The sequence below is a fragment of the Leopardus geoffroyi genome, chromosome C1, assembly GCF_018350155.1.
Source record: "Leopardus geoffroyi isolate Oge1 chromosome C1, O.geoffroyi_Oge1_pat1.0, whole genome shotgun sequence".
NCBI classification, from domain to species: Eukaryota; Metazoa; Chordata; class Mammalia; order Carnivora; family Felidae; genus Leopardus; species Leopardus geoffroyi.
This window is the reverse complement of record NC_059328.1, coordinates 19910813-19933134: the sequence shown is the minus strand read 5'-3', so window position 1 is coordinate 19933134 and position 22322 is coordinate 19910813. Positions and strand designations below refer to the sequence as shown.

At 53.8% G+C, this 22322-nt stretch overlaps 1 protein-coding gene across 7 annotated transcripts in view; it reads right to left on the bottom strand.

Annotated features, from left to right (window-relative positions):
- RPS6KA1 (ribosomal protein S6 kinase A1) overlaps window positions 1-22322 on the bottom strand; it is a 53425-nt gene that overhangs the window by 6983 nt on the left and 24120 nt on the right. For 2 of the 7 annotated variants that reach the window (XM_045476197.1, XM_045476196.1), the window contains exons 3-17: window positions 17915-18031; window positions 17569-17650; window positions 15778-15858; window positions 15506-15585; window positions 13597-13703; window positions 12817-12854; window positions 12382-12524; window positions 11903-11973; window positions 11493-11581; window positions 10417-10481; window positions 10063-10165; window positions 8476-8606; window positions 7343-7468; window positions 7029-7118; window positions 6478-6636 (exon numbers count right to left, since the gene is read on the bottom strand). In XM_045476197.1, coding sequence (XP_045332153.1) covers window positions 6478-6636; window positions 7029-7118; window positions 7343-7468; window positions 8476-8606; window positions 10063-10165; window positions 10417-10481; window positions 11493-11581; window positions 11903-11973; window positions 12382-12524; window positions 12817-12854; window positions 13597-13703; window positions 15506-15585; window positions 15778-15858; window positions 17569-17650; window positions 17915-18031 — 1482 coding nt within the window. Of the gene's footprint in view, window positions 1-6477; window positions 6637-7028; window positions 7119-7342; window positions 7469-8475; window positions 8607-10062; window positions 10166-10416; window positions 10482-11492; window positions 11582-11902; window positions 11974-12381; window positions 12525-12816; window positions 12855-13596; window positions 13704-15505; window positions 15586-15777; window positions 15859-17568; window positions 17651-17914; window positions 18049-18894; window positions 19138-20754; window positions 20927-22322 lie in introns of those variants that run through there. The other 5 variants (XM_045476200.1, XM_045476199.1, XM_045476198.1 and 2 more) reach the window with 4 other exon arrangements.

Here is a 22322-nt window from a genome sequence, read left to right as displayed (position 1 = left end):
CTTCTCTCTCTGCCTCTCCCCCCACTCGCACTCTCACTCTCAAAAATAATGTGTAAATGGGGCGCCTGGGTGGCTCAGTCACTTAAGCGTCCGACTTCAGCTCAGGTCACGATCTCGCAGTCCATGAGTTCGAGCCCTGCATCGGGCTCTGGGCTGATGGCTCAGAGCCTGGAGCCTGCTTCCCATTCTGTGTCTCCCTCTCTCTCTATCCCTCCCCCATTCATATTCTGTCTCTCTCTGTCTCAAAAATAAATAAATGTTAAAAAAATAATAATAATATGTAAACATTTTTTAAAAATTAAAAAAAAAAAAAAAAGGAAGCACTTACAGATCAGAGGACGTCAATAACAGGATAGGGAAGCCAGGTTAGCTGTGAGACTTTTACTTACTTCTGGAGCCTCAGTTCCCTCACTTGTAGAGTGGGCACAGCAACAATACCCACTTCCAACTGTCGGAACAGCTAAGTGAGTTGACCTATAAAGGGCTTGGATGTGTCTGGCCTGTGGGAAGTGCTGTGTGATGCTGGCTACCAGAGCAGCAGCCCCTTTTGTTTTCATCACCATCGCTGGAGGATGTGCATTTCGGTGCCTCTGACCAGCCACAAAAAAAAAAAAAAAAAAGCTTTTCTGTGTAAATCATCTGGTTAAACACAGAAGCCAAAGTGTGACTCCCTACTGAGTTCTCAAACAGGGTGACAACACGAGGGAAGCTAGGCTCAAAAGGGCTCCGTGTGTGAAACAAAGAACGCTGGCCAAATAAGATGAAAAAGGCAGACAACCCGATTTTTAAAAGTAAACATAAGACTCGAACAGGCATGTCACGGAAGAAGCTGCCCAAATGGCAAGAGCCACGCGAAGAGGTGCTCCACTTCGCTGGCCCTCAGGGAAAGGCAATTTAAAACCACCGTGGGGCGCCTGGGTGGCTCAGTCGGTTAAGCGTCCGACTTCGGCCCAGGTCATGATCTCACGGCTCATGGGTTCAAGCCTCACATCGGGCTCTGTGCTGACAGCTCAGCGCCTGGAGCCTGCTTCGGATTCTGTGTCTTCCTCTCCCTCTCCCACTCCCCTGCTCACTCTCTGTCTCTCTCTCCTTCAAAAATAAACGCCTGGGTGGCGCAGTCGGTTAAGCGTCCGACTTCAGCCAGGTCACGATCTCGCGGTCCGTGAGTTCGAGCCCCGCGTCAGGCTCTGGGCTGATGGCTCGGAGCCTGTTTCCCATTCTGTGTCTCCCTCTCTCTCTGCCCCTACCCCGTTCATGCTCTGTCTCTCTCTGTCCCAAAAATAAAAAAAAATAAAAAAAAAACGTTGAAAAAAAAATTAAAACAAAAAACAAAAAACAAACATTAAAAAAATTTTAAAAATAAAACCATTATGAGAAAAAACGCCACATCTATCAGAATGGCTAGATTAAAACGACACAAAAGCCCATGCTCTGGAGGGGTGTAAGCTGGCAGAACAGCTTTGGAGAACTGTTTGGCATCACCCACTAAAGATGAACACACACACACACACACACACACACACACACACACACAGAGCAACCTGGCGGGTCCACTGCCAGGGGTGCACACAGTGTTAAAACCCACATGTGTGGTCACATGCCACAGCAGCATTATTTGTCAGAGTCAAAAACTGGTAACAACCCAACATCCAATAGCAGTAGAATAGACAATTAAAGTATTGCCTGTTCATACAGCAGAAATTACACAGCAATGAGGATGCATGAACTGTAGCCACACAACGCCGTGGATGAACCCCGGAGAGCCTGTGGCATGGCAGAGGCCACGTATAACAGAGTATATTGATATATGATTCAGAGACAGGCAAAACCAATCTAAGCTACTAGCAGTTAGCTTAGAATGGTTATGCTTGGGAGGGGGCAGGGAGTAGAAGGGATTCTTGGTCTGGGTGCTGATCACCTGGCTATATCCACTTTCTGAAGATTTACTGACTTGTACATTATGATTTGTGTTTATATAATACTTCACTAAAAAGGCAACATTAAAACAAATAGGAGGTCCCAGTGGACCCTGCTCCTGGTCACCCCCTTCCCGTCCCTCTATGAGATTCCCAGCTTCTAGACCACAGAAACTGCAATTCGTAATTAGCCCAAAGAATCTCCCTCCAAATACCTCAGTGAGAGTTTCCCATTTCCTCATCATCTCCCCTGGTATTTGGAAAGGGTCAGAAACTTTATTTAAAAAAAAAAAATTTTTTTTTTAACATTTATTCATTTTTGAGAGCTGGAGACAGAGCGTGAGAGGGGGAGGGGCAGAGAGAGAGAGGGAGACACAAAATCCAAAGCAGGCCCCAGGCTCTGAGCTGTTGGCACAGAGCCCGACGCAGGGCTGGAAGCCACAAACCGTGAGATCAGACCTGAGCTGGACTCGGATGCTTAACCAACTGAGCCACCAAGGCGCTGAGGCACCCTTAAAAGGGTCAGAAACTTTAGAGACCCATGGACTCATGGCTTTGGGGAAGAGACAACTTTCTCCCATCACAGTACCACCAAGTGGCTGTCTGTATTTGGAACTTCTTTGTCCCTAGTCGAGGGGGCAGTTCTTACTCTAGAAAGTCCTTCCTCGCTCTGAGCTTTAGGTGACCCGCTGGAAACTCACTGCTTTGGCTCTGTCTTCTAAACCTTCTTGGAGGGTAACTTTAACAACCACTCACTTGAGAACAAAGCAGGAAAAGGAAACATTTACTATCTGGCCTGACATATTTATTCTTTTTTTTAATTTTTTTTTTCAACGTTTATTTATTTTTGGGACAGAGAGAGACAAAGCATGAATGGGGGAGGGGCAGAGAGAGAGGGAGACACAGAATCGGAAGCAGCCTCCAGGCTCCCAGCCATCAGCCCAGAGCCTGACGCGGGGCTCGAACTCACGGACCGTGAGATCGTGACCTGGCTGAAGTCGGACGCTTAACCGACTGCGCCACCCAGGCGCCCCTGGCCTGACATATTTAAATATTAGTCTATTTGCACTGGCCATTTCAAAAACCAAAACCACTTCAAATATGAGCATTAAAAACGGTACATGTGGTAATCAAATTGAGGCTCTGGTTCTTTTTTACAAAAGAATCCTCCCTAATAAATCCTCCCTAATGTCTGATTAGACAGAATCAGACATTGCCATTTTTGCAAACCCTAATGAAACGATTGATTCAGGCAAAGATCCTGAAAGGATGAAGTCATTACCCATCCCTAGACTCTTACCGCCTGAGAGGACTAATGACTAAGGGGGGCACAGGGGATGTGCCTGGGGATGTGATGTCATATGAAGTACACTGCACCTCCCATGAAGTGGTTTTTTGTTGTTTTTAAAAAATGTCTATTTATTTAATTTTGAGCACGGTGGGGGGCGCTGGGGAGGGGCAGACTGAGAGCGAGAGAGAGAATCCCACGCAGGCTCCATGCTCTCAGTGCAGAGCCCGCCACAGGGCTTGATCTCATGAACCCTGAGATCATGACCTGAGCTGAAATCAAGAGTCAGGTGCTTAACCGACTGAATCGGGTGCCCCCGCCCCATGAAGTCTTTTCTAACTCCCCGCTCCCAAAAATAAGTTGAATTAAGACTTTAGAAATACAGGCGCCAGAGAAACAACTAAAATGATGCCCCAAGAAAGCAGACACATTCCGAATGTGGGGCATTCCAGTGGCACAGAAAAGGGAAGCTGGGGTGCCTGGGTGGCTCAGTCGATTAAGTGCTCTGCTGTGAGTTCGAATCCCACATTGGGCTCTATGCTGACACCATGGAACCTGCTTGGGATTCTCTCTCCTCTCTCTCTCTCTCTGCCCCTTCCCTGTTCTCTCTCTCAAAATACATAAATAGAACATTTAACAAAAAAAGAAAAAAGAAAAGGGAGGTTTTACTATGGAGGTTATGTAGATGTACACATGTAACAAAAAAACTCATCAGACTATACACTTAAGATCTACTGTATGCAAATTTTATATCAGTATTTTTTTTTTTTTTTTGAGAGGGCGAGAGTATGCACACGAGTGAGCTGGAGGAAAGGGGGCAGAGAGAGGGTGAGAATCTTTTTTTTTTTTTTAAGTTTATTTACTTATTTTGAGAGAGAGAGGGAGAGCATGAGTGGGGGAGGGGCAGAGAGAGAGGGAGAGAGAAAGAATCTCAAGCAAGTTCTGCACTCTTAGTGTAGAGCCGGGCACAGGGCTCGAATTCACGAACCATGAGACCATGACCTGAGCTCAAATCAAGATCATCTAGATGCTCAGCCAACTGAGCCACATGCCCCTGAGAGGGGGAGAGGATCTTAAGCAAGTTCCACGCTCAGTGCAGACCCGATGTGGGGCTCGATCCAACAACTCTGGGATCACGATCTGAGCCGAAATCAAGAGTTCAAAGCTCAGCCGACTGAGCCACCCAGGCGCCCCTTATCTCAGTTTTTGAAAAGAGACTTAAGGGGTTTAACAAGTGACTGAAAGGAGTAAATCCTGCAGAGACTGGGATTCCAATACACTGATGGCAAAAAGATTTTTTGAAAGGACAACAGGGAAATGTGTCTATTGATTGGGTACTATGTGAACACAAGTAATTGTTAATTCTGTTAGTTGTTACAAAAGAATGTCTTTTATAGAGTTACAGATACACAGCTAAGATTATGTGAGGTCTGAGATATGCTGTAAGATACTTTAGGGGTTGTGAGATGGGGACCCACCTCAGGCTCCACACTGAGCGTGAAGCCTGCCTGGGATTCTCTCTCCCTCTGCCCCTCCCCGTCTCGTGCTCATTCTTGCTTTCACTCTTTCTCTCTCTCTATAAAACCCTTTAATTAGAGGTATTTATGGGTCAAGGGTCATAATGTCTGCAACGCTTCTCAGTTGCACCCATAAAAAATATATATTTATATGTAGATAAGGGTATAGAGATAGAGGCAAAGACAGAGAGAGAGAAAGCAAATGTGGCAAACTGCTAAGATCTGGTGAATTTGGAAGGGAAATCATTTTCATTGTAATATTCTTTTAACTTTTCTATAGATTTGAATGTCTTCCTCAGTAAAAAGTTGGGAGAGATACTTCAGCAACAACAAAAAAAAAAAAAGAAAGAAAGAAAGAGAGGGAGAGAGGGGACAGAAGAAAGAAGGAAAGAAGGAAGGAAGGAAATGGGGGAAGAAAAGGAAAAGAGAAGGAAAGAAAGAGAAGGAAGAAGGGAGATAAAAATCTCAACAACTCTTTAATCTGGGAGATGGGTGTCTGAAGGTTCATTATACTTTTCTCATAGCTTTGCATATGTTTAACATTTTTGATAAAAAGTTAATTTAAAAAAAAAAAAGGCACACCTGGGGCACCTGGGTGGCTCAGTTGGGTAAGTTTCCAACTTTGGCTCAGGTCATGATTTCACGCTTCATAGGTTCGAACCCCTCGTCGGGCTCTGTGCTGACAGCTCAGAGCCTGGAGCCGGCTTCGGATTCTGTGTCTCCCTCTCTCTCCCTCTCTGCCCCTCCCCGGCTCATGCTCTCTCTCTCTCTCTCTCTCAAAAATAAATAAGCATTAAAAAAAAAAAAAAAAAAAGGCACAGCAATGATCTGGCCCTATTTCCCTTGAAGTTTGTGCAGCATTTCCCACGGGGCTGCCCCGGCCCACAGTGCCCTCCCGGAGCGGCGCCTTGCTTCAACCCAATCCACCCTGCGAGGTAGCAGCTCCCTCGATCCTGAGTGTGCCGACGAGGAAACAGCTCAGAGGTGAGAGCCCTTCCCAACCATATACACAGAACTTGGACACAGCCAGTCGGATTCCAGAGCCTGGATTCTTAACCCCCACAACCGTCTGACTGGAAGCGCCCCAAAACATCATCTCGTCCAGAGAGAAACTCATGCTAACTCTGTTTCCAGCTTCTATACACCATCAGGAAAATTTCCATCTCCATCCTAGGCAATGATAAAGGCCAAGTCCTCTCATTTGGACAAATACCTCTTCTGTAGCACCTGCTGTGTCTCCAGCAACATTTACTCCTGCATTCACTCCCTCTGTCCTGGCAGCTGAACCCACAACCAGATTCACCTCCCTGCTGACCCTGCGGCTTCCCAGCTCAAAAACCCACTCCCTGTCTGCAGCTCCCCAACCACATCCCTCAGTGTGACCTTGGGCAAGTGACCTCACATCTCTGAGCCTTGGTCTTCCTGCCTGTAAGGGGGGGGGGCCCATAACAGCACCTACCTCATAGGGTTGTTGTGAAAATCAATTGAGGTAACGTAAGGAAACAAGTTGGCACGGTGCAGGGCATACAGTAAGCACGGTGTAGACACTCCGTGTCACAATCCGGCCTCATCTCTCGCCGTTTCCCTTCCTCGTATCCGTCTACTCACCCACCCACCATCCCTAGTCTCCCTAGGGATGGTCTGGCTGGTTGAAGACCGCTACTGCCTGGGCCAGCCCACGGTTCGTGTACTCTACTGCTGGTATGACCCCTGGCGGCCCGCCATCCCCACCGGGCGCCCCCTACCCCAGACTTACCCCCTGAGAGTGCAGGTACTCCACTGTCTTGCTGATGGTGTGTAGGACGAAGCTGGCCTCCCGCTCTGAGAAGAATTTCTGCCGCAGGATCTTGTCCAGTAGCTCGCCGCCCCGCATCAGCTCTGTCACCAGGTACACATGTTTGCCATCATCGTACACCTGCCAGAGACCTCACCGTCAGGTCCCTCCCCTCCGTGTCAGGCCGGGGCCCCTCGGTTACCGGTTCACTGGGCCAGGAAAGAATAACATGAGCCTTGGACGTGGGTTCTGCTCTGTGCTTCCATGGTCCTGGCAGGGCCTTCACCTATCTGGGCCTCTGTCCTCCCCCTAGACGGGAGGAGATTGGCATTGGTCCCCCGAGGGTCAGGGAAGCTGTCAGAGGATGCCTGAGTCTGAAGTGGACGGCCTTGGGGCATCGCCAGACCCGAGGCACAGAGATCCTTCGCTCCCAGGAGCAGAGGAAAATCAGAAATCAAAGGAACGACGGTCCTGAGACAGATCCCGGAGTCAAGTTCCCAGCCCCCATCTCAGTCTCAAGGACCCCCACTCACATCTTTCAGAGTGATGATGTTGGGGTGCTGCCCATACCGCAGAAGAATCTCAATCTCTTCTGAGGGATCCCGCTTGCTCTTGTCGATGACCTGAGGAAAGGGGGTACATGGGAGATATCAGGGGGACAGTCTCCAGAGTCCCTCCCTGCCACGGAGCCCACACTGCAGGGCTTGGGGGTCTTAGCCACATGCCTTCCACCCACCCACAGAGCCTAGGGCACCAACCCATCCCCCGACTCCCACCGAAGGACTGAGGCTACAGGGGCCTCCCCCTGGCCCAGCAGCCTAGGCCGAGACGTGGTCAAGAGGCCCACCTTGACAGCATACTCCATGTTGGTGGCCTTATGGACACAGCGCTTGCACACGGAGTAGGACCCCACACCGATCGTCTCCTTTACCACGTAGCCATCACTAAAAACCAGGTTCTTCCCATGGAGTTGCTGCAGAAAACCAACAGGTGGGGCTGGCCCTCTGCTCTAGAATGCAGGGCTCATCCTCCAGTACCCAAGGCCTTGGCTTCTGGGCCTCAATTTTCTACTCTATACGGGCACACTCACTGGCTCCCGCACTGTGGTCAACAGAAACGCAACACACGCATCGAGGGGTCTGTGGCTCTGAGAAAGCTGGGTAGGCCTGAGAGACACGGGAGCCCTGAGCTGGGTCCCGGCTCTGCCACATCCTGTAAACTTAGACGAGTTGCCTCCCCCCTTCTGGGGCATCACAGCCCACGTCATGACGTGTCTAAAAGTTCTGAGACATTAACAACAGCAAATGCTTCTGTGGTGCTTATGTGCGGCAGGCACTGCTCTCAGCACTTTACGGCAGGTGACCACACGCCATATGACAGCCCTGGTTTACGCCTGTTGTCCTTGTATCCGGTCTGGTTTAATATTTGTCCCAGACAAAGATGTCCCAGTTGTAGAATAAATTACACAGTCACCTTAATTTTACACATGCAACAACCTATGGAGAAAAGTTCTATCATCACCCCCATTTACAGATGAAGAAACTGAGGCACTGGGAAGGTAAGTGTCTCGCCCAAAGTCCCTCACCTTGGACAATGGGCTCCAGAGTCTACCTCATGCCTCTGAATTCTAAATCTCCCACGGAAAGTGTACTAATGGGAGACAAGTGTGAGGACACACGAGCCCTCGGCCACCCGTCCCCGTCAGGGATCTGACAGCCACCCCACAGCACCACCACCCTGGGCACCGCCTTGCATTTATTTATCCAGGCTCCACAACGTCCCTGGCTCTGTGCTAGGAAATCTGTTATACCCATGTTGCCATCCCTGTTTTACAAACGGAAAAAGTAGGGCCCAAGGAGGTTTGGAGGTCCAGTGGGCTACACGGTGGCAATCAGAGTTTGAACTCTAGAGCCTGTGTTCTCTGCCTTTGTGGCTTCTGGGTAGAGAAGACAACGGAGCAGCAGTCTCCTGCCCCCTCACCTGTACCACGGAGTGCAGGGGTGCCTGCGTGGGCCGAGGCTTGCCATCATCCTCCATCAGGCCAGTGGCCACGAAGCTGAAGCCACGGAACAGCTGATGGGCGCCAGCGCTGGGAGGGATGCCTGGGGAGTCTGTAGGGGTGGGAGGAGGATGTGACCCTGAGAAGGTGCCCTTGACCCCGAGGCAGCCCAGAAAAGGGAGACCAGGGCTGTGGAGAGGGCTTGGGCAGGCCTCTCGTGCCAGACCTCAATTAGGCCATCTGTTCGTGTGCGTTTAGACCAGCCCAGTTCTGACACACAAGAAACATAAAAGACACCCCACGATGGGCATTCGGCCCAGGCCAAGACACTTCATCCCTTTCTGGAAGCCTCCCCCTTGCTTCACTGCCTCGGGTCTGCCCCTTCAGGTCCATCTTCTGCCCAGGCAGCGGGAGGGATGGTCCCAGCTGCAAATCTACCCCCTGCCAGAACCCTTCAAGTGCTCCTCTCTGCCCCAGAAGAAAGCCCAAAAGCCCAACTTCTCAGCCTGGTGACTGAGGTCCTTATGATCTTAGCCTCCTCTCTTCCCACTCTACAGCTCAGCCACGCCAGACTTCCCAGATCCTTAAAGGAGACCCTGAGCCACCGCACATGCCGTTCCCTCTGACCAGATACTCTACTGTTTGTCTGTCCTTCACGGTTCAGCTGGCACACCCTCCTCTGAGAAGCCTTGCCTGAGCCTGCTCCTCCAACTCCTCACCCCTATGATGCTGCACTTGCCACACCGCCCAGTAGAGTTTTCACACCTCTCCCCCCACCACAGTCTAGGCCATAGGAGGCAGGGCAATCCCCTCATGGCTGATCAGGGGCACACAGTAGGAAGCTGGTATGTACTGATCAGGTAAGCGAATAAAGATGAGACCAACTGCTTGCGAAGTGCTAAGCTCCCTGTCATCAGAGCTGTGCAACCCGCAGTGAGAAGAGCAGCCCCTCTGCTAAAACCCATCCATCCGGGAAGCCTTCCAGAACGAACACTAACCCCCGATATCTGACCAGAATATTGGGATTTACCAAACTCCCTCCCAGAAGCCCCCTCCTTGGCTTCTTGCAATAACCCCAGGGACTGAGTGGGTCTGTGACCGAGCCCATGTTCTAGATGAACACACTGAGGTCCAGTGATCAGAGCAGCCAAAGGCGTTTCCCACACTTGCCCCTGACCTGTGGGCGCTGTCACCTCTGCTCTGACAGACTGTCTCCACCTCATGTTTTTGCTGGGTCAGATTCTTTAGCCCTGACGTGAGTGTGAGCCCCATGTGTTTGGTCTTCCCAGTGGGCTGGAAGATGCCCGGGGCAGGGGGCCTGACTTTTCTATTGTGGCCTTAACCACCCACTCCCCCCACCCCCTCACTCACATACAAAGAGGCCCATAGAGCCCTGGAGTGGGAGAGTCAGGCAGAATGAGATGGGGACAAAGAGTCAGAGACCCACCCTTCAGTCTGCCCACACACCTGGGCCTGCCAGAGTCCCTGACCACCCTACATCCCAAGGGGCCCCTGACTCCCTGCTTCCCTCCCGTGCCAGCCCAAGACAAGCCAGACAACCGACATACCCTTGGGTGTGCGGGACGTGAATTCAGTGTCAAAGTAGAAGGTGTCATCAGGTTGTGCCACGGCTGGCTTGAAGGGGGGCTTGATCTCGCGACGGTACAGCTTCTGCAAAGGTGAGGTGGCCACTCCGGTCACCATGGCCCACCCCCAACAACCCACCAGGAGCCTCAGGCAGGAGAAGGTAACTAGCCCTGCCTATGCAGGCTATACAGACGGGGCCATAATCGCTTGCCCGGGGGGAGGCCAGCCCTTGCTTCCAAGGCCATGCTGTCACCCTCTGCTCCACATCGGAGGAAGCCCCCTCCCACCACCGGTGAAGCCCTGACTGAGGCTGTGGGGTGGACAGACACACTCACATTCCAGTCAATGGTAGAGTAGAAGACATGCCGCTTGATTTCCTCTGCCCCATCAGGGCCGGAGCCTGAAAGAGCCCAGACGAGGGGTCTGCCCCTGGATGGTCCAACTCCCAGACACCCACCCTGTCTGCTGAGTGACCTCACCGTGGTCTGGGACCAGCGGCTGCAGCTGTCTACTGGGAGCAGGGGGGACGATAGGCTCTCCCCGCCCCAAATCCACCCAGCCGTCACCCCAGAGGCCTATTGCCCACTCAGCGTTTTCCACTTTCTGGAGACCGTTATGATCAAGCTCCAAACGTACTCATGGAAGAAGAAAGGCCCAGAGAGGTCAGGCAACTTGTCCAAGGCCACAGAGAACAGAAATCAGACTTATTCTGACATCTGCAGGGGACTCCCATCTCCCTCTCAACCCAGGCCTCATCTCTATCGCTTTTATCCATCCCATTGCCCTTCTCAGCCACCAGGCAGACTCTCACTCCATTTGACCCCAGGGACCTGAACTGGGACCTTACAAAGCTGGTCATGGTCCAGATGAACCCAGGATCCAAGGGGCCAAGACATACTGAAAAGCTACTACATGCCAGGCATGTTCATGCAACTGCATTCAGTCAAGAGGGATCTGGATCATCATCTCCCGTGGAGACGAGGACCCAGAGCTCCGGGAGGTGAAGTCAACTGCCTTGGGTCACTTAGCTCATAAATGGCACTCACTCAACAAATATTTATGGAGGAACCACTGTGTGCAGGGCGGTGAGGACCTGCCATGGGGACAGGATTGGGACCTGAGCCTTCTGACTCCTGAGCTCATGCCTTCTCTGGTGCCAGCAGCCTTGGCGGACCTGTGTGGGGGCCTCTGTCCTTGTCCCCAGGGGGAGTAGGGATGACTCAGTTCCTGCCTTCCCCCTATACACAGGTCACCCCCCCGCCCCACACACCACACATGGAGCCAGAAAGCAGGGTGGCCGGCGGCATTGTCTGCCCACACAAAGGACAACGGCCCCTTTCAGCCCCAGATGTGACGCTGTGGCCTAGGCTGCAGCTGTACCCCGCTCCCCTCCCAAGCTGGAGCTGCTTACCGAGACGGTTGGCAGGATTCCGCTTGAACAGGGCCCGCAGGAGGCTCTGGGCTTCCGTGCTCAGAAACTGGGGCATGCCTAGCTTCGCCCTAAAACAGCCCCCAGGTCTCATCAGGGCTGAGCCCGCCCCAGAGGCCCATCTCCCCTCCCCGCTCTGTCCAGGTCTAATTTCCAGTTCATTCCAGACAAACCATCCACTAACTCACCTCCCAAAGACTCACCTCCCAGGGATTCCCCACCCACAGGCCCTGATGGATGAAAAGGGGGCCCCAGAAAGCATAATGCTTAGCCCAGAGGAGGGTCTCATTGATGGGGAAATCTGAGGCAGGTACAGGATATTATTCTGGCCCCCAAACTGGGGCCAGACATCAGGGGAGACCCTGAGGTGTCAGGGCAGGGCTGGTGCTTACTTTAGAATCAGTGTCATGGTCTCTTTCCGGTCCTTCCCCTGGAAGGGCAGGGAGCCCGTCAGCATCTCAAACTGTAAAAGACAACGGTCTGTTAGGCTCTGGTCTCCATCTCCCATGTCCCCCACCTCCTCCCACCCAAACCACTCAGCTTCACTCCCAGGATTCCTGCTGGCCTGTGGCAGGACCACCCGGATCGAGAATTGTGACTGTCTCTGGTTCCTTTGTCAATCAGAACACCGAAAGCAGCACTAGGGGCCTGAGGCTGAGGAGAGGCCCAGTCCTGGGGCGGGGGCAGCCCAGGTGGGGCCAAGCCTGGAATCTTCCTAAGGAAGGAAACTGCAGCTGGGTGGACATTGAGGCAGCTTGGCTGGGAGAAGACAGGAGGAAGTCTTAGAGACTATCAACCCCCTCACTGTTCAGATGAGAAAACTGAGGCCTGAGGCATGGGCTGAATGCTTTTCCCCTGTCTGGCCACTCACCATCAACACCCCATAGGACCACCAGTCTGCACTGTGGGTGTGGCCCTGGCGGTTGACGACCTCGGGGGCCATGTACTCCACCGTCCCGCAGAAGGAATAGGCTTTCTTCTCATGGTCAATGGCCTCCTTGCTCAGGCCAAAGTCTGTGGCAAGGAGGGCAAGAGGACACATCTTTAGGAACCGCCCTCCCTTGCCTTCCTCGCTGCCAACCCCTGCACACCAAAGCCCCCTGCCCACAGGCCTGAGGGCATCACTCCCATGGGGCTGGGGTTCACACCCAGGCCATCCCAAGTCTAGGGTCTGGGCTTTTGACCACTTCCGAGCGCCTGGCACAGCCTCTCAGGAAGAATGGATCCCCTAGCGCTCAGCCCAGGCCCGTCAACAGCCCATCCTGACCTCCCCTGGGAATTGAGGGGGCAGGTGCCTTCTACTCACCGGTGAGTTTGATGTGGCCCTCCTCATCCAGAAGGATGCTGTAATGGAGAGATGGGAGTTGGGGCCCCTCAGCTGTGGCCCCTTGGGTTCTGGTGACACCAAGGGGGCCGTGGGGGTTGGGCCCAGCCCAGAGAAGGCGATCCACCCAGATCCATCCGGTGAATGGCAGGTGGAGCAGGGTGGTGGTGGTGCCATGCAGATGTGTGGCCTGTGTTCTTTGCTAATCCTCGGAACAACTGGATGAGGTAGGTGCTATTATGGCCCTATTTTAACAACGAGGAAACTAAAGCTCAGGGAAGTCAAGCAACACCCCACGGTCACAGAGCTAAAAGGTGACGGAGACAAGATTTGAATTCAGGTCTGCCTAACTCTAAAGCCAGATCTCATTTCAGCCCAGCACCTGCCCCTGGCTGTCAAGTTACCATTTGAGGATGTTTAGATATTCAGGAAAATTCTAGAGAGGACCGTATCAAACAAAGAATGACCTTTAGTGGTGGCATCTCAGACATCGCACTGGATTAGCAAAAAAAAAAAAAAAAAATGTAGGCAACGTACCTGCAAGGAGGTGTCCAGCCCTTTTAACGGACACTGGTAATTAGGCAGACCCCTAAGAGGGCCCTGCTGCCACCACCACCACCCGTCCCACCCACCTATCCACGGGGCGGCCACACACAGGGAGACTTTGTTGGGGAGAGTTACACCCACCCCTGTCAGGAGAGACCCCAAGGCCTGCCTCTGCCCTGGCTAGGGAGGCTGGGGCGGAGCTGGGGCTTCACTCACTTTTCAGGTTTGAGGTCTCTGTAAATGATGCCCAGGCTGTGCAGGTGGTCCAGGCCCAAAGCTAGCTCAGCCAGGTAAAACTTCACATCCTCCTCTGTGAACATAACCTACGACAGGCGGGAGGGGACGCCAGCTGCGATTGCCTCTTCCTCAGGAGCTCAGGTACTGCAGTCAGCAGCTTCCTGGTCTCGAGGGTCCACCTCGGGGGGGACCCTTAGACACCCCAGGGCCACACACCATGCTCTGTATAAAGGGGTACGAGGGGCACCTGGGTGGCTCAGTCGGTTAAGTGCCCGACTTCAGTTCAGGTCATGGTCTCGCGGTTCGTGGGTTCAAGCCCCGCGTCAGGCTCTGTGCTGACAGCTCAGAGCCCGGAGCCTGCTTCAGATCCTGGGTCTCCCTCTCTCTGTCCCTCCCCCACTTGTACTGTCTCTCTTTAAAAATAAACGTTAAAACAATGAAAAAATAAATAAAAATTAAAACAATATGTAAAGGGGTTTGAGGTATGACATGATTAACATATGAGTCACTCATTGAGGCGTTGTTTGGAAATAGCAAAAGGGCTGGGCAGAAGACTGGGATAAACCATCTCTCCCATGTGTAATGGAGTGCTATGCAGCCATAAACTAGAACAAGGAAACTTCCATGTTCTGATATGGATCCATCTCCATGATCTGCTATCTTGAATAAGGCAAGATAGAGAACAGATACATAGATTAGTACTTTTTATGTACGGAAATGGGGGTTGGAATTCAGAACATGTATGTATCAGAATGGGTGGTATTACCAAAGAAACATGGGGCGCTTAAACAAGAAATCAGTAAAAGTGTTTACCTATGGCGGGTAGAGGGACTGGGGTGGGAGGAAGATTTCTCAATGACATTTTTCTTTTTTTTTTTTTTTTATTTTATTTTTTTAACATTTTATTTATTTTTGAGACAGAGAGAGAGAGAGAGCATGAACAGGGGAGGGTCAGAGAAAGAGGGAGACACAGAATCCGAAACAGGCTCCAGGCTCTGAGCTGTCAGCACAGAGCCCGACGAGGGGCTCGAACTCACGGAGTGCGAGATCATGACCTGAGCTGAAGTCGGACGCTCAACTGACTGAGCCGCCCAGGCGCCCCAACATTTTACTTTTCAATCATGTGAGTATATTGACTATTCAAACATTAAAATAACATTTAAAAAATTTTTGGGGGTGCCTGGGTTGCTCAGTGGGTTGAGCGTCTGACTTTGGCTCAGGTCATGATCTCACAGTTTGTGAGTTCGAGCCCCACGTCAGGCTCTCTGTGCTGACAGCTCAGAGCCTGGAGCCTGCTTCAGAGTCTGTGTCTCCACCTCTCTCTGTCCCTTCCCGCTTGCACTCTGTCTCTCTGTCTCTCTCTCTCAAAAATAAATAAACATTAAAAAAAATTTTTTTTTAATTTTTTTCTTTTAAAGTTTGTTTCTCTTCTGAAGTTTGACTTGTATTAATGGTCCCATTTTTATATCTGGCTCGAATTCTTTTATGTCAGTTAAAATCCTTTTGATTAACACATGGGACATAATGTTAAAATATTTAGCTTTCTGGGTGGATTTAAGCTTCTGCCCAGCCTCACAGCCCTGCCCAGGGCAGCCTTGGAAGAATGGAGGCAGAGAGATAAAAGATCCCTTAGCTCCTGGGAATCAAGGAGACCCAGGGCCTGATCCGCCTCACCCATCTTGGGAGGAACGAAGGCTTTCCCAAGCTGTACGCTCTGTCCCAGGGTGACACTGGGTGTCAGTTCCTGGGCCAGGGACTGCTACGCAGGCCTGGGTAGTCCCAGGTCCAAGCCACACCAGACAGGTTGTTCACAGGGCTCTGGGATGGGATGCCTCGTTGTCCCTCCAGCTCCATCTCGGGGCCCTGGGGCAGTGGGGTGTTAGCTCACCTCTTTAGAGAGCCGTGTGAAGAGGTCCCCGCCTCGCAGGAAGTCCAGAATAAGATAGAGCTTTCCCTCAGTCTGGAAGGCTGGGGAGAGGGGAAAAGGCGATGGTGGAGCCAGCTGGGTCCTGGGCCCTGCCCCTTTACTCTAAGCTCCCTTGGCCTGCTGGGGGTGGGGGCAACATACGGGGAAGGCAGTGGCCCACAGGCAAAGGCAAAGGCTGGCAGGCAGGGTGCGAACTCAAGTAGGCTGCGAACTCAAGTGGACTGCGGTCTCACCATAGTGGAGCTTCACCACAAACGGGTGGTTTACATCAGCTAGGATGTCTCTCTCCATCTTGGTCCGAACACGGTCACGCACTGGCCAGAAGAAAAAGACAGTCACTAAGAGTCTAGCCCCTCCCCCTAAAGAGTCAGCCCCAAGCCCTGTCTAAGAAGGAGGGCTCTCTTTTCCACGAGTTCCTCACATCACATGGCAGTACTCAGGGCTGGGCCCTTAGCCCCCTGCACATCCCTCTCGCCCTATCTCTCCCCCCAGCCCCCATCAAAGGCCATCCAATCCAGCCAATCTCAGCAACCTGTTTTGTCCTGTGTGCCCTTAGCCTCTGCCCCTGAGGCTCCCCCTGGGATGCCTGTACCAGACCCTTCCTCACCTGGCACAAAAATCCCTAGTTCCAGTCTGGGGGGATGGAGAGAACAGTCACTTGGGAGCTAGTTAGGCAGAGTCATTGGGCCTAAAATTCAGACTCGTGTGTCTGAGCAGACACCCCCACATACTCTTTTTTTTTTTAACAAATGAAAGTCCCTAGGCATTCTGATCACCAGCAGGTTCTTCTTTGACTCAGCTTAGGCCTCGTCTCCTCCAGGAAGTCTTCCTTAAACTGCCAAGCTAAATTAGGGCCCTCTCTCCTGCAGGGCTCGTGCTTGCCCCTTCAGACCACTTTTTGCCTTCTATTTTAATTTTTTCGTTTCCCTTGCCAGGTGTGGCATGGACCATGCTGGAGTTAACTATTCCTGCCGCTGTTGGCCAAATATACCTTACGTTTTTTACACTTTTGCTCGGGCCAACAGCTTCTCCTTCCTGGGGAACCCTCCCTCTACTATTTTCATTCTGGAGAACTCCTCACTGATCCTTCAAGGCACAGCTCAAATGGCTACTCCTTCTGTGAGGCTGCAACACACTCTCCCCTGGGCTTCTCACTCACAGCACCAAGTACACCACGCTGCAGGGTCAACACAGCCACTCCCGCCCCAGCCTGGGGACCTTCACAGCAGTGACCAAGTCCTTCATCCTTTTCCCTCATGGCTCCCATCACCCCTGCTGGGGAATGACTTCTACCCCTACCAGTCTGGCCTTAGGGCACCAAAACCACAGTACCCCACAGACAGCACTTTATGGGCCACATGACCCCAAAGTCCCTAAGGCCAACACTTCTGATCCTCCCTCCCTCCCCTCAGCCAGGGCCTACTCCACCTGGTCAGGGTCACTGCCAGCCCAGAGTCCACTACCAACCACAGCAATACACTTTGTGAGCCGTGGAATTCTAGACCTGGCCTTGGGCTCCCTTCTGAACCTCCCTGCTGTCCATCTCTGTGGCCCTGCCTCAACTCACTCTCTCCTGCCTGCCCTAGCTGCTTGCCTGGACTCCCTGCCTCTTCCCCAACACCTTTCTCCACCCTGAGAGGTCTCCCTCATGAAGCAACTCTGCCCAAGTAACCTGAGTATCAGGGGTGTGAAGGCCCCTGCCACAAACATACTGCACTCACCCCCTGCCTCCTTCCAGACATTCACCTTCGGCTATGGTAATTGGTGGCCGGCTTGGGGTGGGGGAGGGGAAGGATGCGGTTATTCCCCAGAAGTCTTTTCTTCGAAAGGGACCCTGTCTTTGCAATGGGGTGGGATAGGGAGTAAGGGGTGGCTGAGGACAGGCCTGTTTCTCCACCTTCAGACCAGGTACTCCTGGAGATAGAACTGCCTTCTCTGTCAGACCCAACACCTTGAGAGCTGGGCTGTCTCCCACAATCTTGGGCCCAGTCTGGGCTCTGCATGGGGAGGGGACCTCCACTCACCTTTCAGCGTTGCCTTCTTTAGTACCTTCATGGCATACAGGTGCCCACTGTCAGGTCGGGTGATCTTCCGCACCAGGAAGACCTGAGAAAGCAGTGGGGAAAAAGCAGAGGAGAAGCTGGGGAGGGGGGCCGAGCCCATCAGCTTCCATCCTCCAGGGCACAGGCTGACCTCTGACGTCCCCGAGTCCCGGGTTGACCTTTTGCCCTCCCTGGGTACCAAGGTGACCTCCTGTCCTCCCCTCAGACCCACCAACCCTTGCCCTCAGATCCTGAGCCCCAGGGTGACCCCTCATCCCCACCTCTGACATGACCAGTGCTGCCCTCCCAGTTGTGGGTCAGAACTCACTTTGCCAAAGGATCCCTGGCCCAGAACCTTGAGCAGCTCAAAATGGGATGGGTCGGCCTTCTCAGAGCCAGCCTTGACGTGGTGCGTGATGGAGATCTCCTTGAGGATGCCCTCATCCTGATAGAGGGATAGAGCTGGTGGGCATGGTGGGTTTCATCCGGGCCGGCCGGGGGAATGGTCCCCATCCAAGCCCGCTCCCACTAGACCTCAGCAGACAGGGCCCTGCCAGCAGCACCAGACAGCTATGCTGAAGGGGCCAGCCTCCTGGCTCATCAATACCAAAAGGGCCTCAAGGGCCGGGGAGGGTCAAACTACCAAGGTGCTGAGTCAGGTGAGGCACTGCTCCTCTTGCTCCAGCTGTGCTGGCCTGGAGAGGCCCAAAGGGATGCCCAGGCACAGCCAGGTGGAGCCAACCCCAGGCTCTAGCTGAGGCCCACAGCTCTGCGCAGGCCCTCCCTGTGGGGCTCCCCTCCCCTGCTGCAAAGGTTTTGGTTCTGCCACAATAGGAAGTAGAGTTTGTGCTCAGGCTGGGGAGGTAGAGCTGGGCTTTTGTTCCTGGTCAGAATGGATGACAGGACCCTTCTGGCCAGAGGGACAGGGCTGAGATGCACAGGGACCCAAAAGTCACCAGAGGCTCCCCCGGCCAACCCAAGTGCCAGTCTGGGGTAGAAAGGAGCAGAGCCCAGAGACTCCACGATCCACCCACAGAAACTTCCTTCATAGAAGTCTACTGAAAACCCCTTGCCCGGTCTTAGCTGTTCTAGGACCCTTCTGCCCTCCCTCCAATCTGCTGGTATTGCCCCAGAGCCCCGAAGTGCCTCCTCACTTCCCTAGGAAGCAAACCTGGGCAGGGTCCAGTCATCCAGCAGGGCCAGGCCTGGGCTTGGAGAGTCCACAGCCAACTGAGGCCAAACTGGCTGCCCAGGCACCTGCTCCAAGGGCCATAGCCAGGCCAAGACCAGACATCTGGGCACACTCACCGAGTCCTGCCTGGGGCCAGAGCCAGGGCCAGGGGCAGGCAGAGAGGTTTGGCTGATCCTGGGCCGCTGCTTCCTGGGCAGCCAGGGGAGCAGGGCCCAGAGCCGCAAGCGGGGCGGCTTGGGATCCTGCTCCATTCGCCCGGCAGGGCCGAGGCACCATGGCAGGAGCAGGCAGTGTCAGGGGCTGCCTCGGAGGTGGCCAGGCCCAAGGCGGATGTGCAGGGTGAGGGCGGGGGCTGGGCCCTGCTCAGGGCCGCCAATCACTCAGGGCCTGTGGTTTCCCAGCTCCAGGCCTACAATCTCACCACGTTCCCTTCCTCTCTTTTCCCCCCTCCCCACTGCCTGAGGGCTGCCCTCAGGCCCTTCCCCCCAACCCTCCTTGTGGGTCCCAAAGGGAAAGCCCCAGGCCAACCCAGCTGCTGAGGGGTAGACAGGTACCCAACAGGCAAAGACAGACACCCAACATGTAGAGGCAGATAAAGAGGGTCACCCAACAGGCAGAGGCAGGCATCAATAGGTAAAGACAGATGAAGGTGGGCATCTAACAGGCAGAGACGCATGCCCACAAAGCACGGATGGATAGGGACACATGCCCAGCAAGGGGAGGTAGGAAGAATACATATCCAACAAGTACCCAACAAGCAGAGGCCAGAGGGAACTCATATTTAACAAGCAGAGGTGCATGGGGACACATATCCAACAGGCAGAGACAGAAGGGGATACAAACTCAACAGGCAGAGACAGATGGGGACCCAACAGGCAGAGGCAGATGGGGGCTTGCATCCAACAGGTGGAGACAGATGGGACACGTACTCAACAGGCAGAGACAGAAGGGGACACAACCCAACAGGCACCCGACATGTGAGATGTACCCAACAGGTGAAGATAGGCACTCATCAAATGGAGACAGAAACAGGAACAGAAGCAGGTGGGTGGCAGAAAGAGACAGTGAGGCCCAAGTAGACTGACAGATACCCAAGCCATACACACAGGCAGGAAAGACATGCAGAAAGTCAGACCCTGGACTCAATGGCAGAGCTCTGGGTTCTTGCTGGTCTGCCAGGGGGTGGGAAAAGAGGTACAGAGACATCACCTGCAAACACCCAGCGCTGGGGGGGGGGGGGGGGGACAGTCCAACATTTGTGGCAGACACACCTCTGAGGTCTCTTCCTATGCCAGGGCCCTGGACTAAGATAGTGGACTGAGAGGAACATCTCCTGAACGCAATCCGATGGCTTTGACTCTGATCCAAATTTCCCAAAAGCTGTTATCCCCATTTCAGAAACAGGAAACCGAGGCCCAGAGGACAGTGACTCACCCAGGCCGAAAGTGAACCAGTGGCAGAGCAGGCTTAAACTCAAATCCTTCCTCCAGTTACTGCCTGGCCTGGGGTCAGCGGGCCTCAAGTGCCAGGAAAGGGTGGGCAGGTAAGTCAGTCAGAGCCATGCCCTGCCCATCCAAGCCCACCCCCTCCCTCAGTACTGGGGTCGGTCCAGGGACTTCCCATTCTAGGTCTAGACCCTGACAGACACAGCCCCATCTTCAGGGGACTTTGAACAGTCACAAAAGCTGCAGCTCTAAGAAGCTGCATGCTAATCAGGCCCCTGAGTATAACCCTGTGTGGGACAGGCAGAAAGCCTGGCTCAGAGAGGGGCTGAGGTGAGCCAAAGCCACACAGCAACCCTTGCCCACCCCGCCCTGAGGTTTGAGCCTCCACTTGCCTGTCCGCCTCTGAGAACACTCCCTCGGGACAGAAGCAGTCACCCGGAAACCCCAGGGGACAAAGCCACTCCCAAACCCATTCCTTGCCCAGGGTCATGGTGACAGACGCTGCTGGAGGCAGGCCAACCCTCTGCTCACCTTTCTGGGACAGGGGAGTGAGTCTCTCTCAACCCTGGGGAAATCTGCCGGGGTCTGCATGGTGGGGCTCAAGCCGGTGGCCAGAGGGCCCTGTTACTCGTCTACTTCTGCTTTTTCAGCCTTCCCGGCCCAGAAGGCAGGGTCCCTGACCCCCTCCTTCTCACTTCCCCCTCTGCAGGGAGGAGGGACAGAAGATGGGTCAGGCTCCCCTGCTGAGGAGGGGACACTGTAGACCCCAAGCCCATGACTCCGGGGGGGGGCCCAGGGATAAATCCTTCCTCGACTCCTCTGATCCTAAGGAGGGGAGACTAGAACACAGATAAAAGTCACAAAGCAATGAGGCAGCGACACATTGGGCATCCCAGCACCTGCAAACATCCCCTTGAGAGAATGTGGGGCAGAAGTCAGCAAGGCCACAGACTCTGAATGCCCCAGCCCAGAGTGCAGGAGCTTCTTCCCCCCATAGTGACCTTCCTGTGGCAGCCCACAGCACAGGCAGCACCGCCCCCAGACCTGCCTTGCAGAAGCCCGCCAGTCCAGGGCCCTGGGATGGGCGGGGTGGGGTGGGGGTGGGCAAAAGGGCCTAGCAAGGACCTCACAGAAGTCTGAGAGAAGGAGCAGGTAGCAGTAGGGCAGGGGTTGACCAGGCCCAGCCCCCTTCCACGTGGCCTGGCCGCACCAGTCCCACCAGTACACCCACAGGAACTGGCACGCCCACAAATATAAACAGGCTGATGATCGGAAACCATTTCCACAGACATGTGGAAACACACGCTCCCACGTACACACGGACTTCCCCTTCCAGTCCTCAAAGGGGCTCCAACGACAGCCTGATGACGGCCTGCCGCGGGTTGTGAAAGACGTCTCCTTAGACAGACAGCTCGCTGCACCCAGCTTCTGCAGGCAGGGGTCTGGAGGATGGGACGGCCCTGGGAGCCCCAAAGTGCTCTGGGCCAGAGCCAGCTGGGCCCCCTACCAACCCTCAAATCCCTCAGAAGCAAAGGAAGACTCTGGCCAGCAGGGTACAGGAAGGGGCAACAGGAAGGAAACAGTCTCAGAGCTGCCTTCGCTGAAGGGTATGTGCTGGGGCTGTGAGGCCTCTGGTGGCAGGAGTGGGGGAGGACAGGCACCAGACCACATCCCTTGGTCCCTGCCCCATTCCCCCCTATAGATACTTCCTCTTATCTACTTCCTCCCACAGGGCAGCTGGGAGAGAAGCCCAGAGCCCCCTGGCCTGATCCCTGGTCCCTAGGGTCCCCACCCCAGGCCTCCCTCCACCAGCTGGAGCCCAGCTGCCAATTCTGGCTGTAACGGACACCCACAGTCCCTTCCCCGGCTGGCAGTATAGGCAGGGCCTCCCAGGCCCGCCCCCTCTGGTAGGACAGATAGCTCTGGCTATGCCTCCTAGCAGGCCTCTGGGGAGGTGAGGAGGGGGCCACAGTTCCCAGGTGGCCTTGCTGCACTGGGCCAGGCCTGGCATGAGTGACGACGAGAACTATGCTCCTTACAAACTGAGCAAATACTGCACCAGGGTCATCCTTTCCTTCAGCCTCTACTGGTATGGGTTC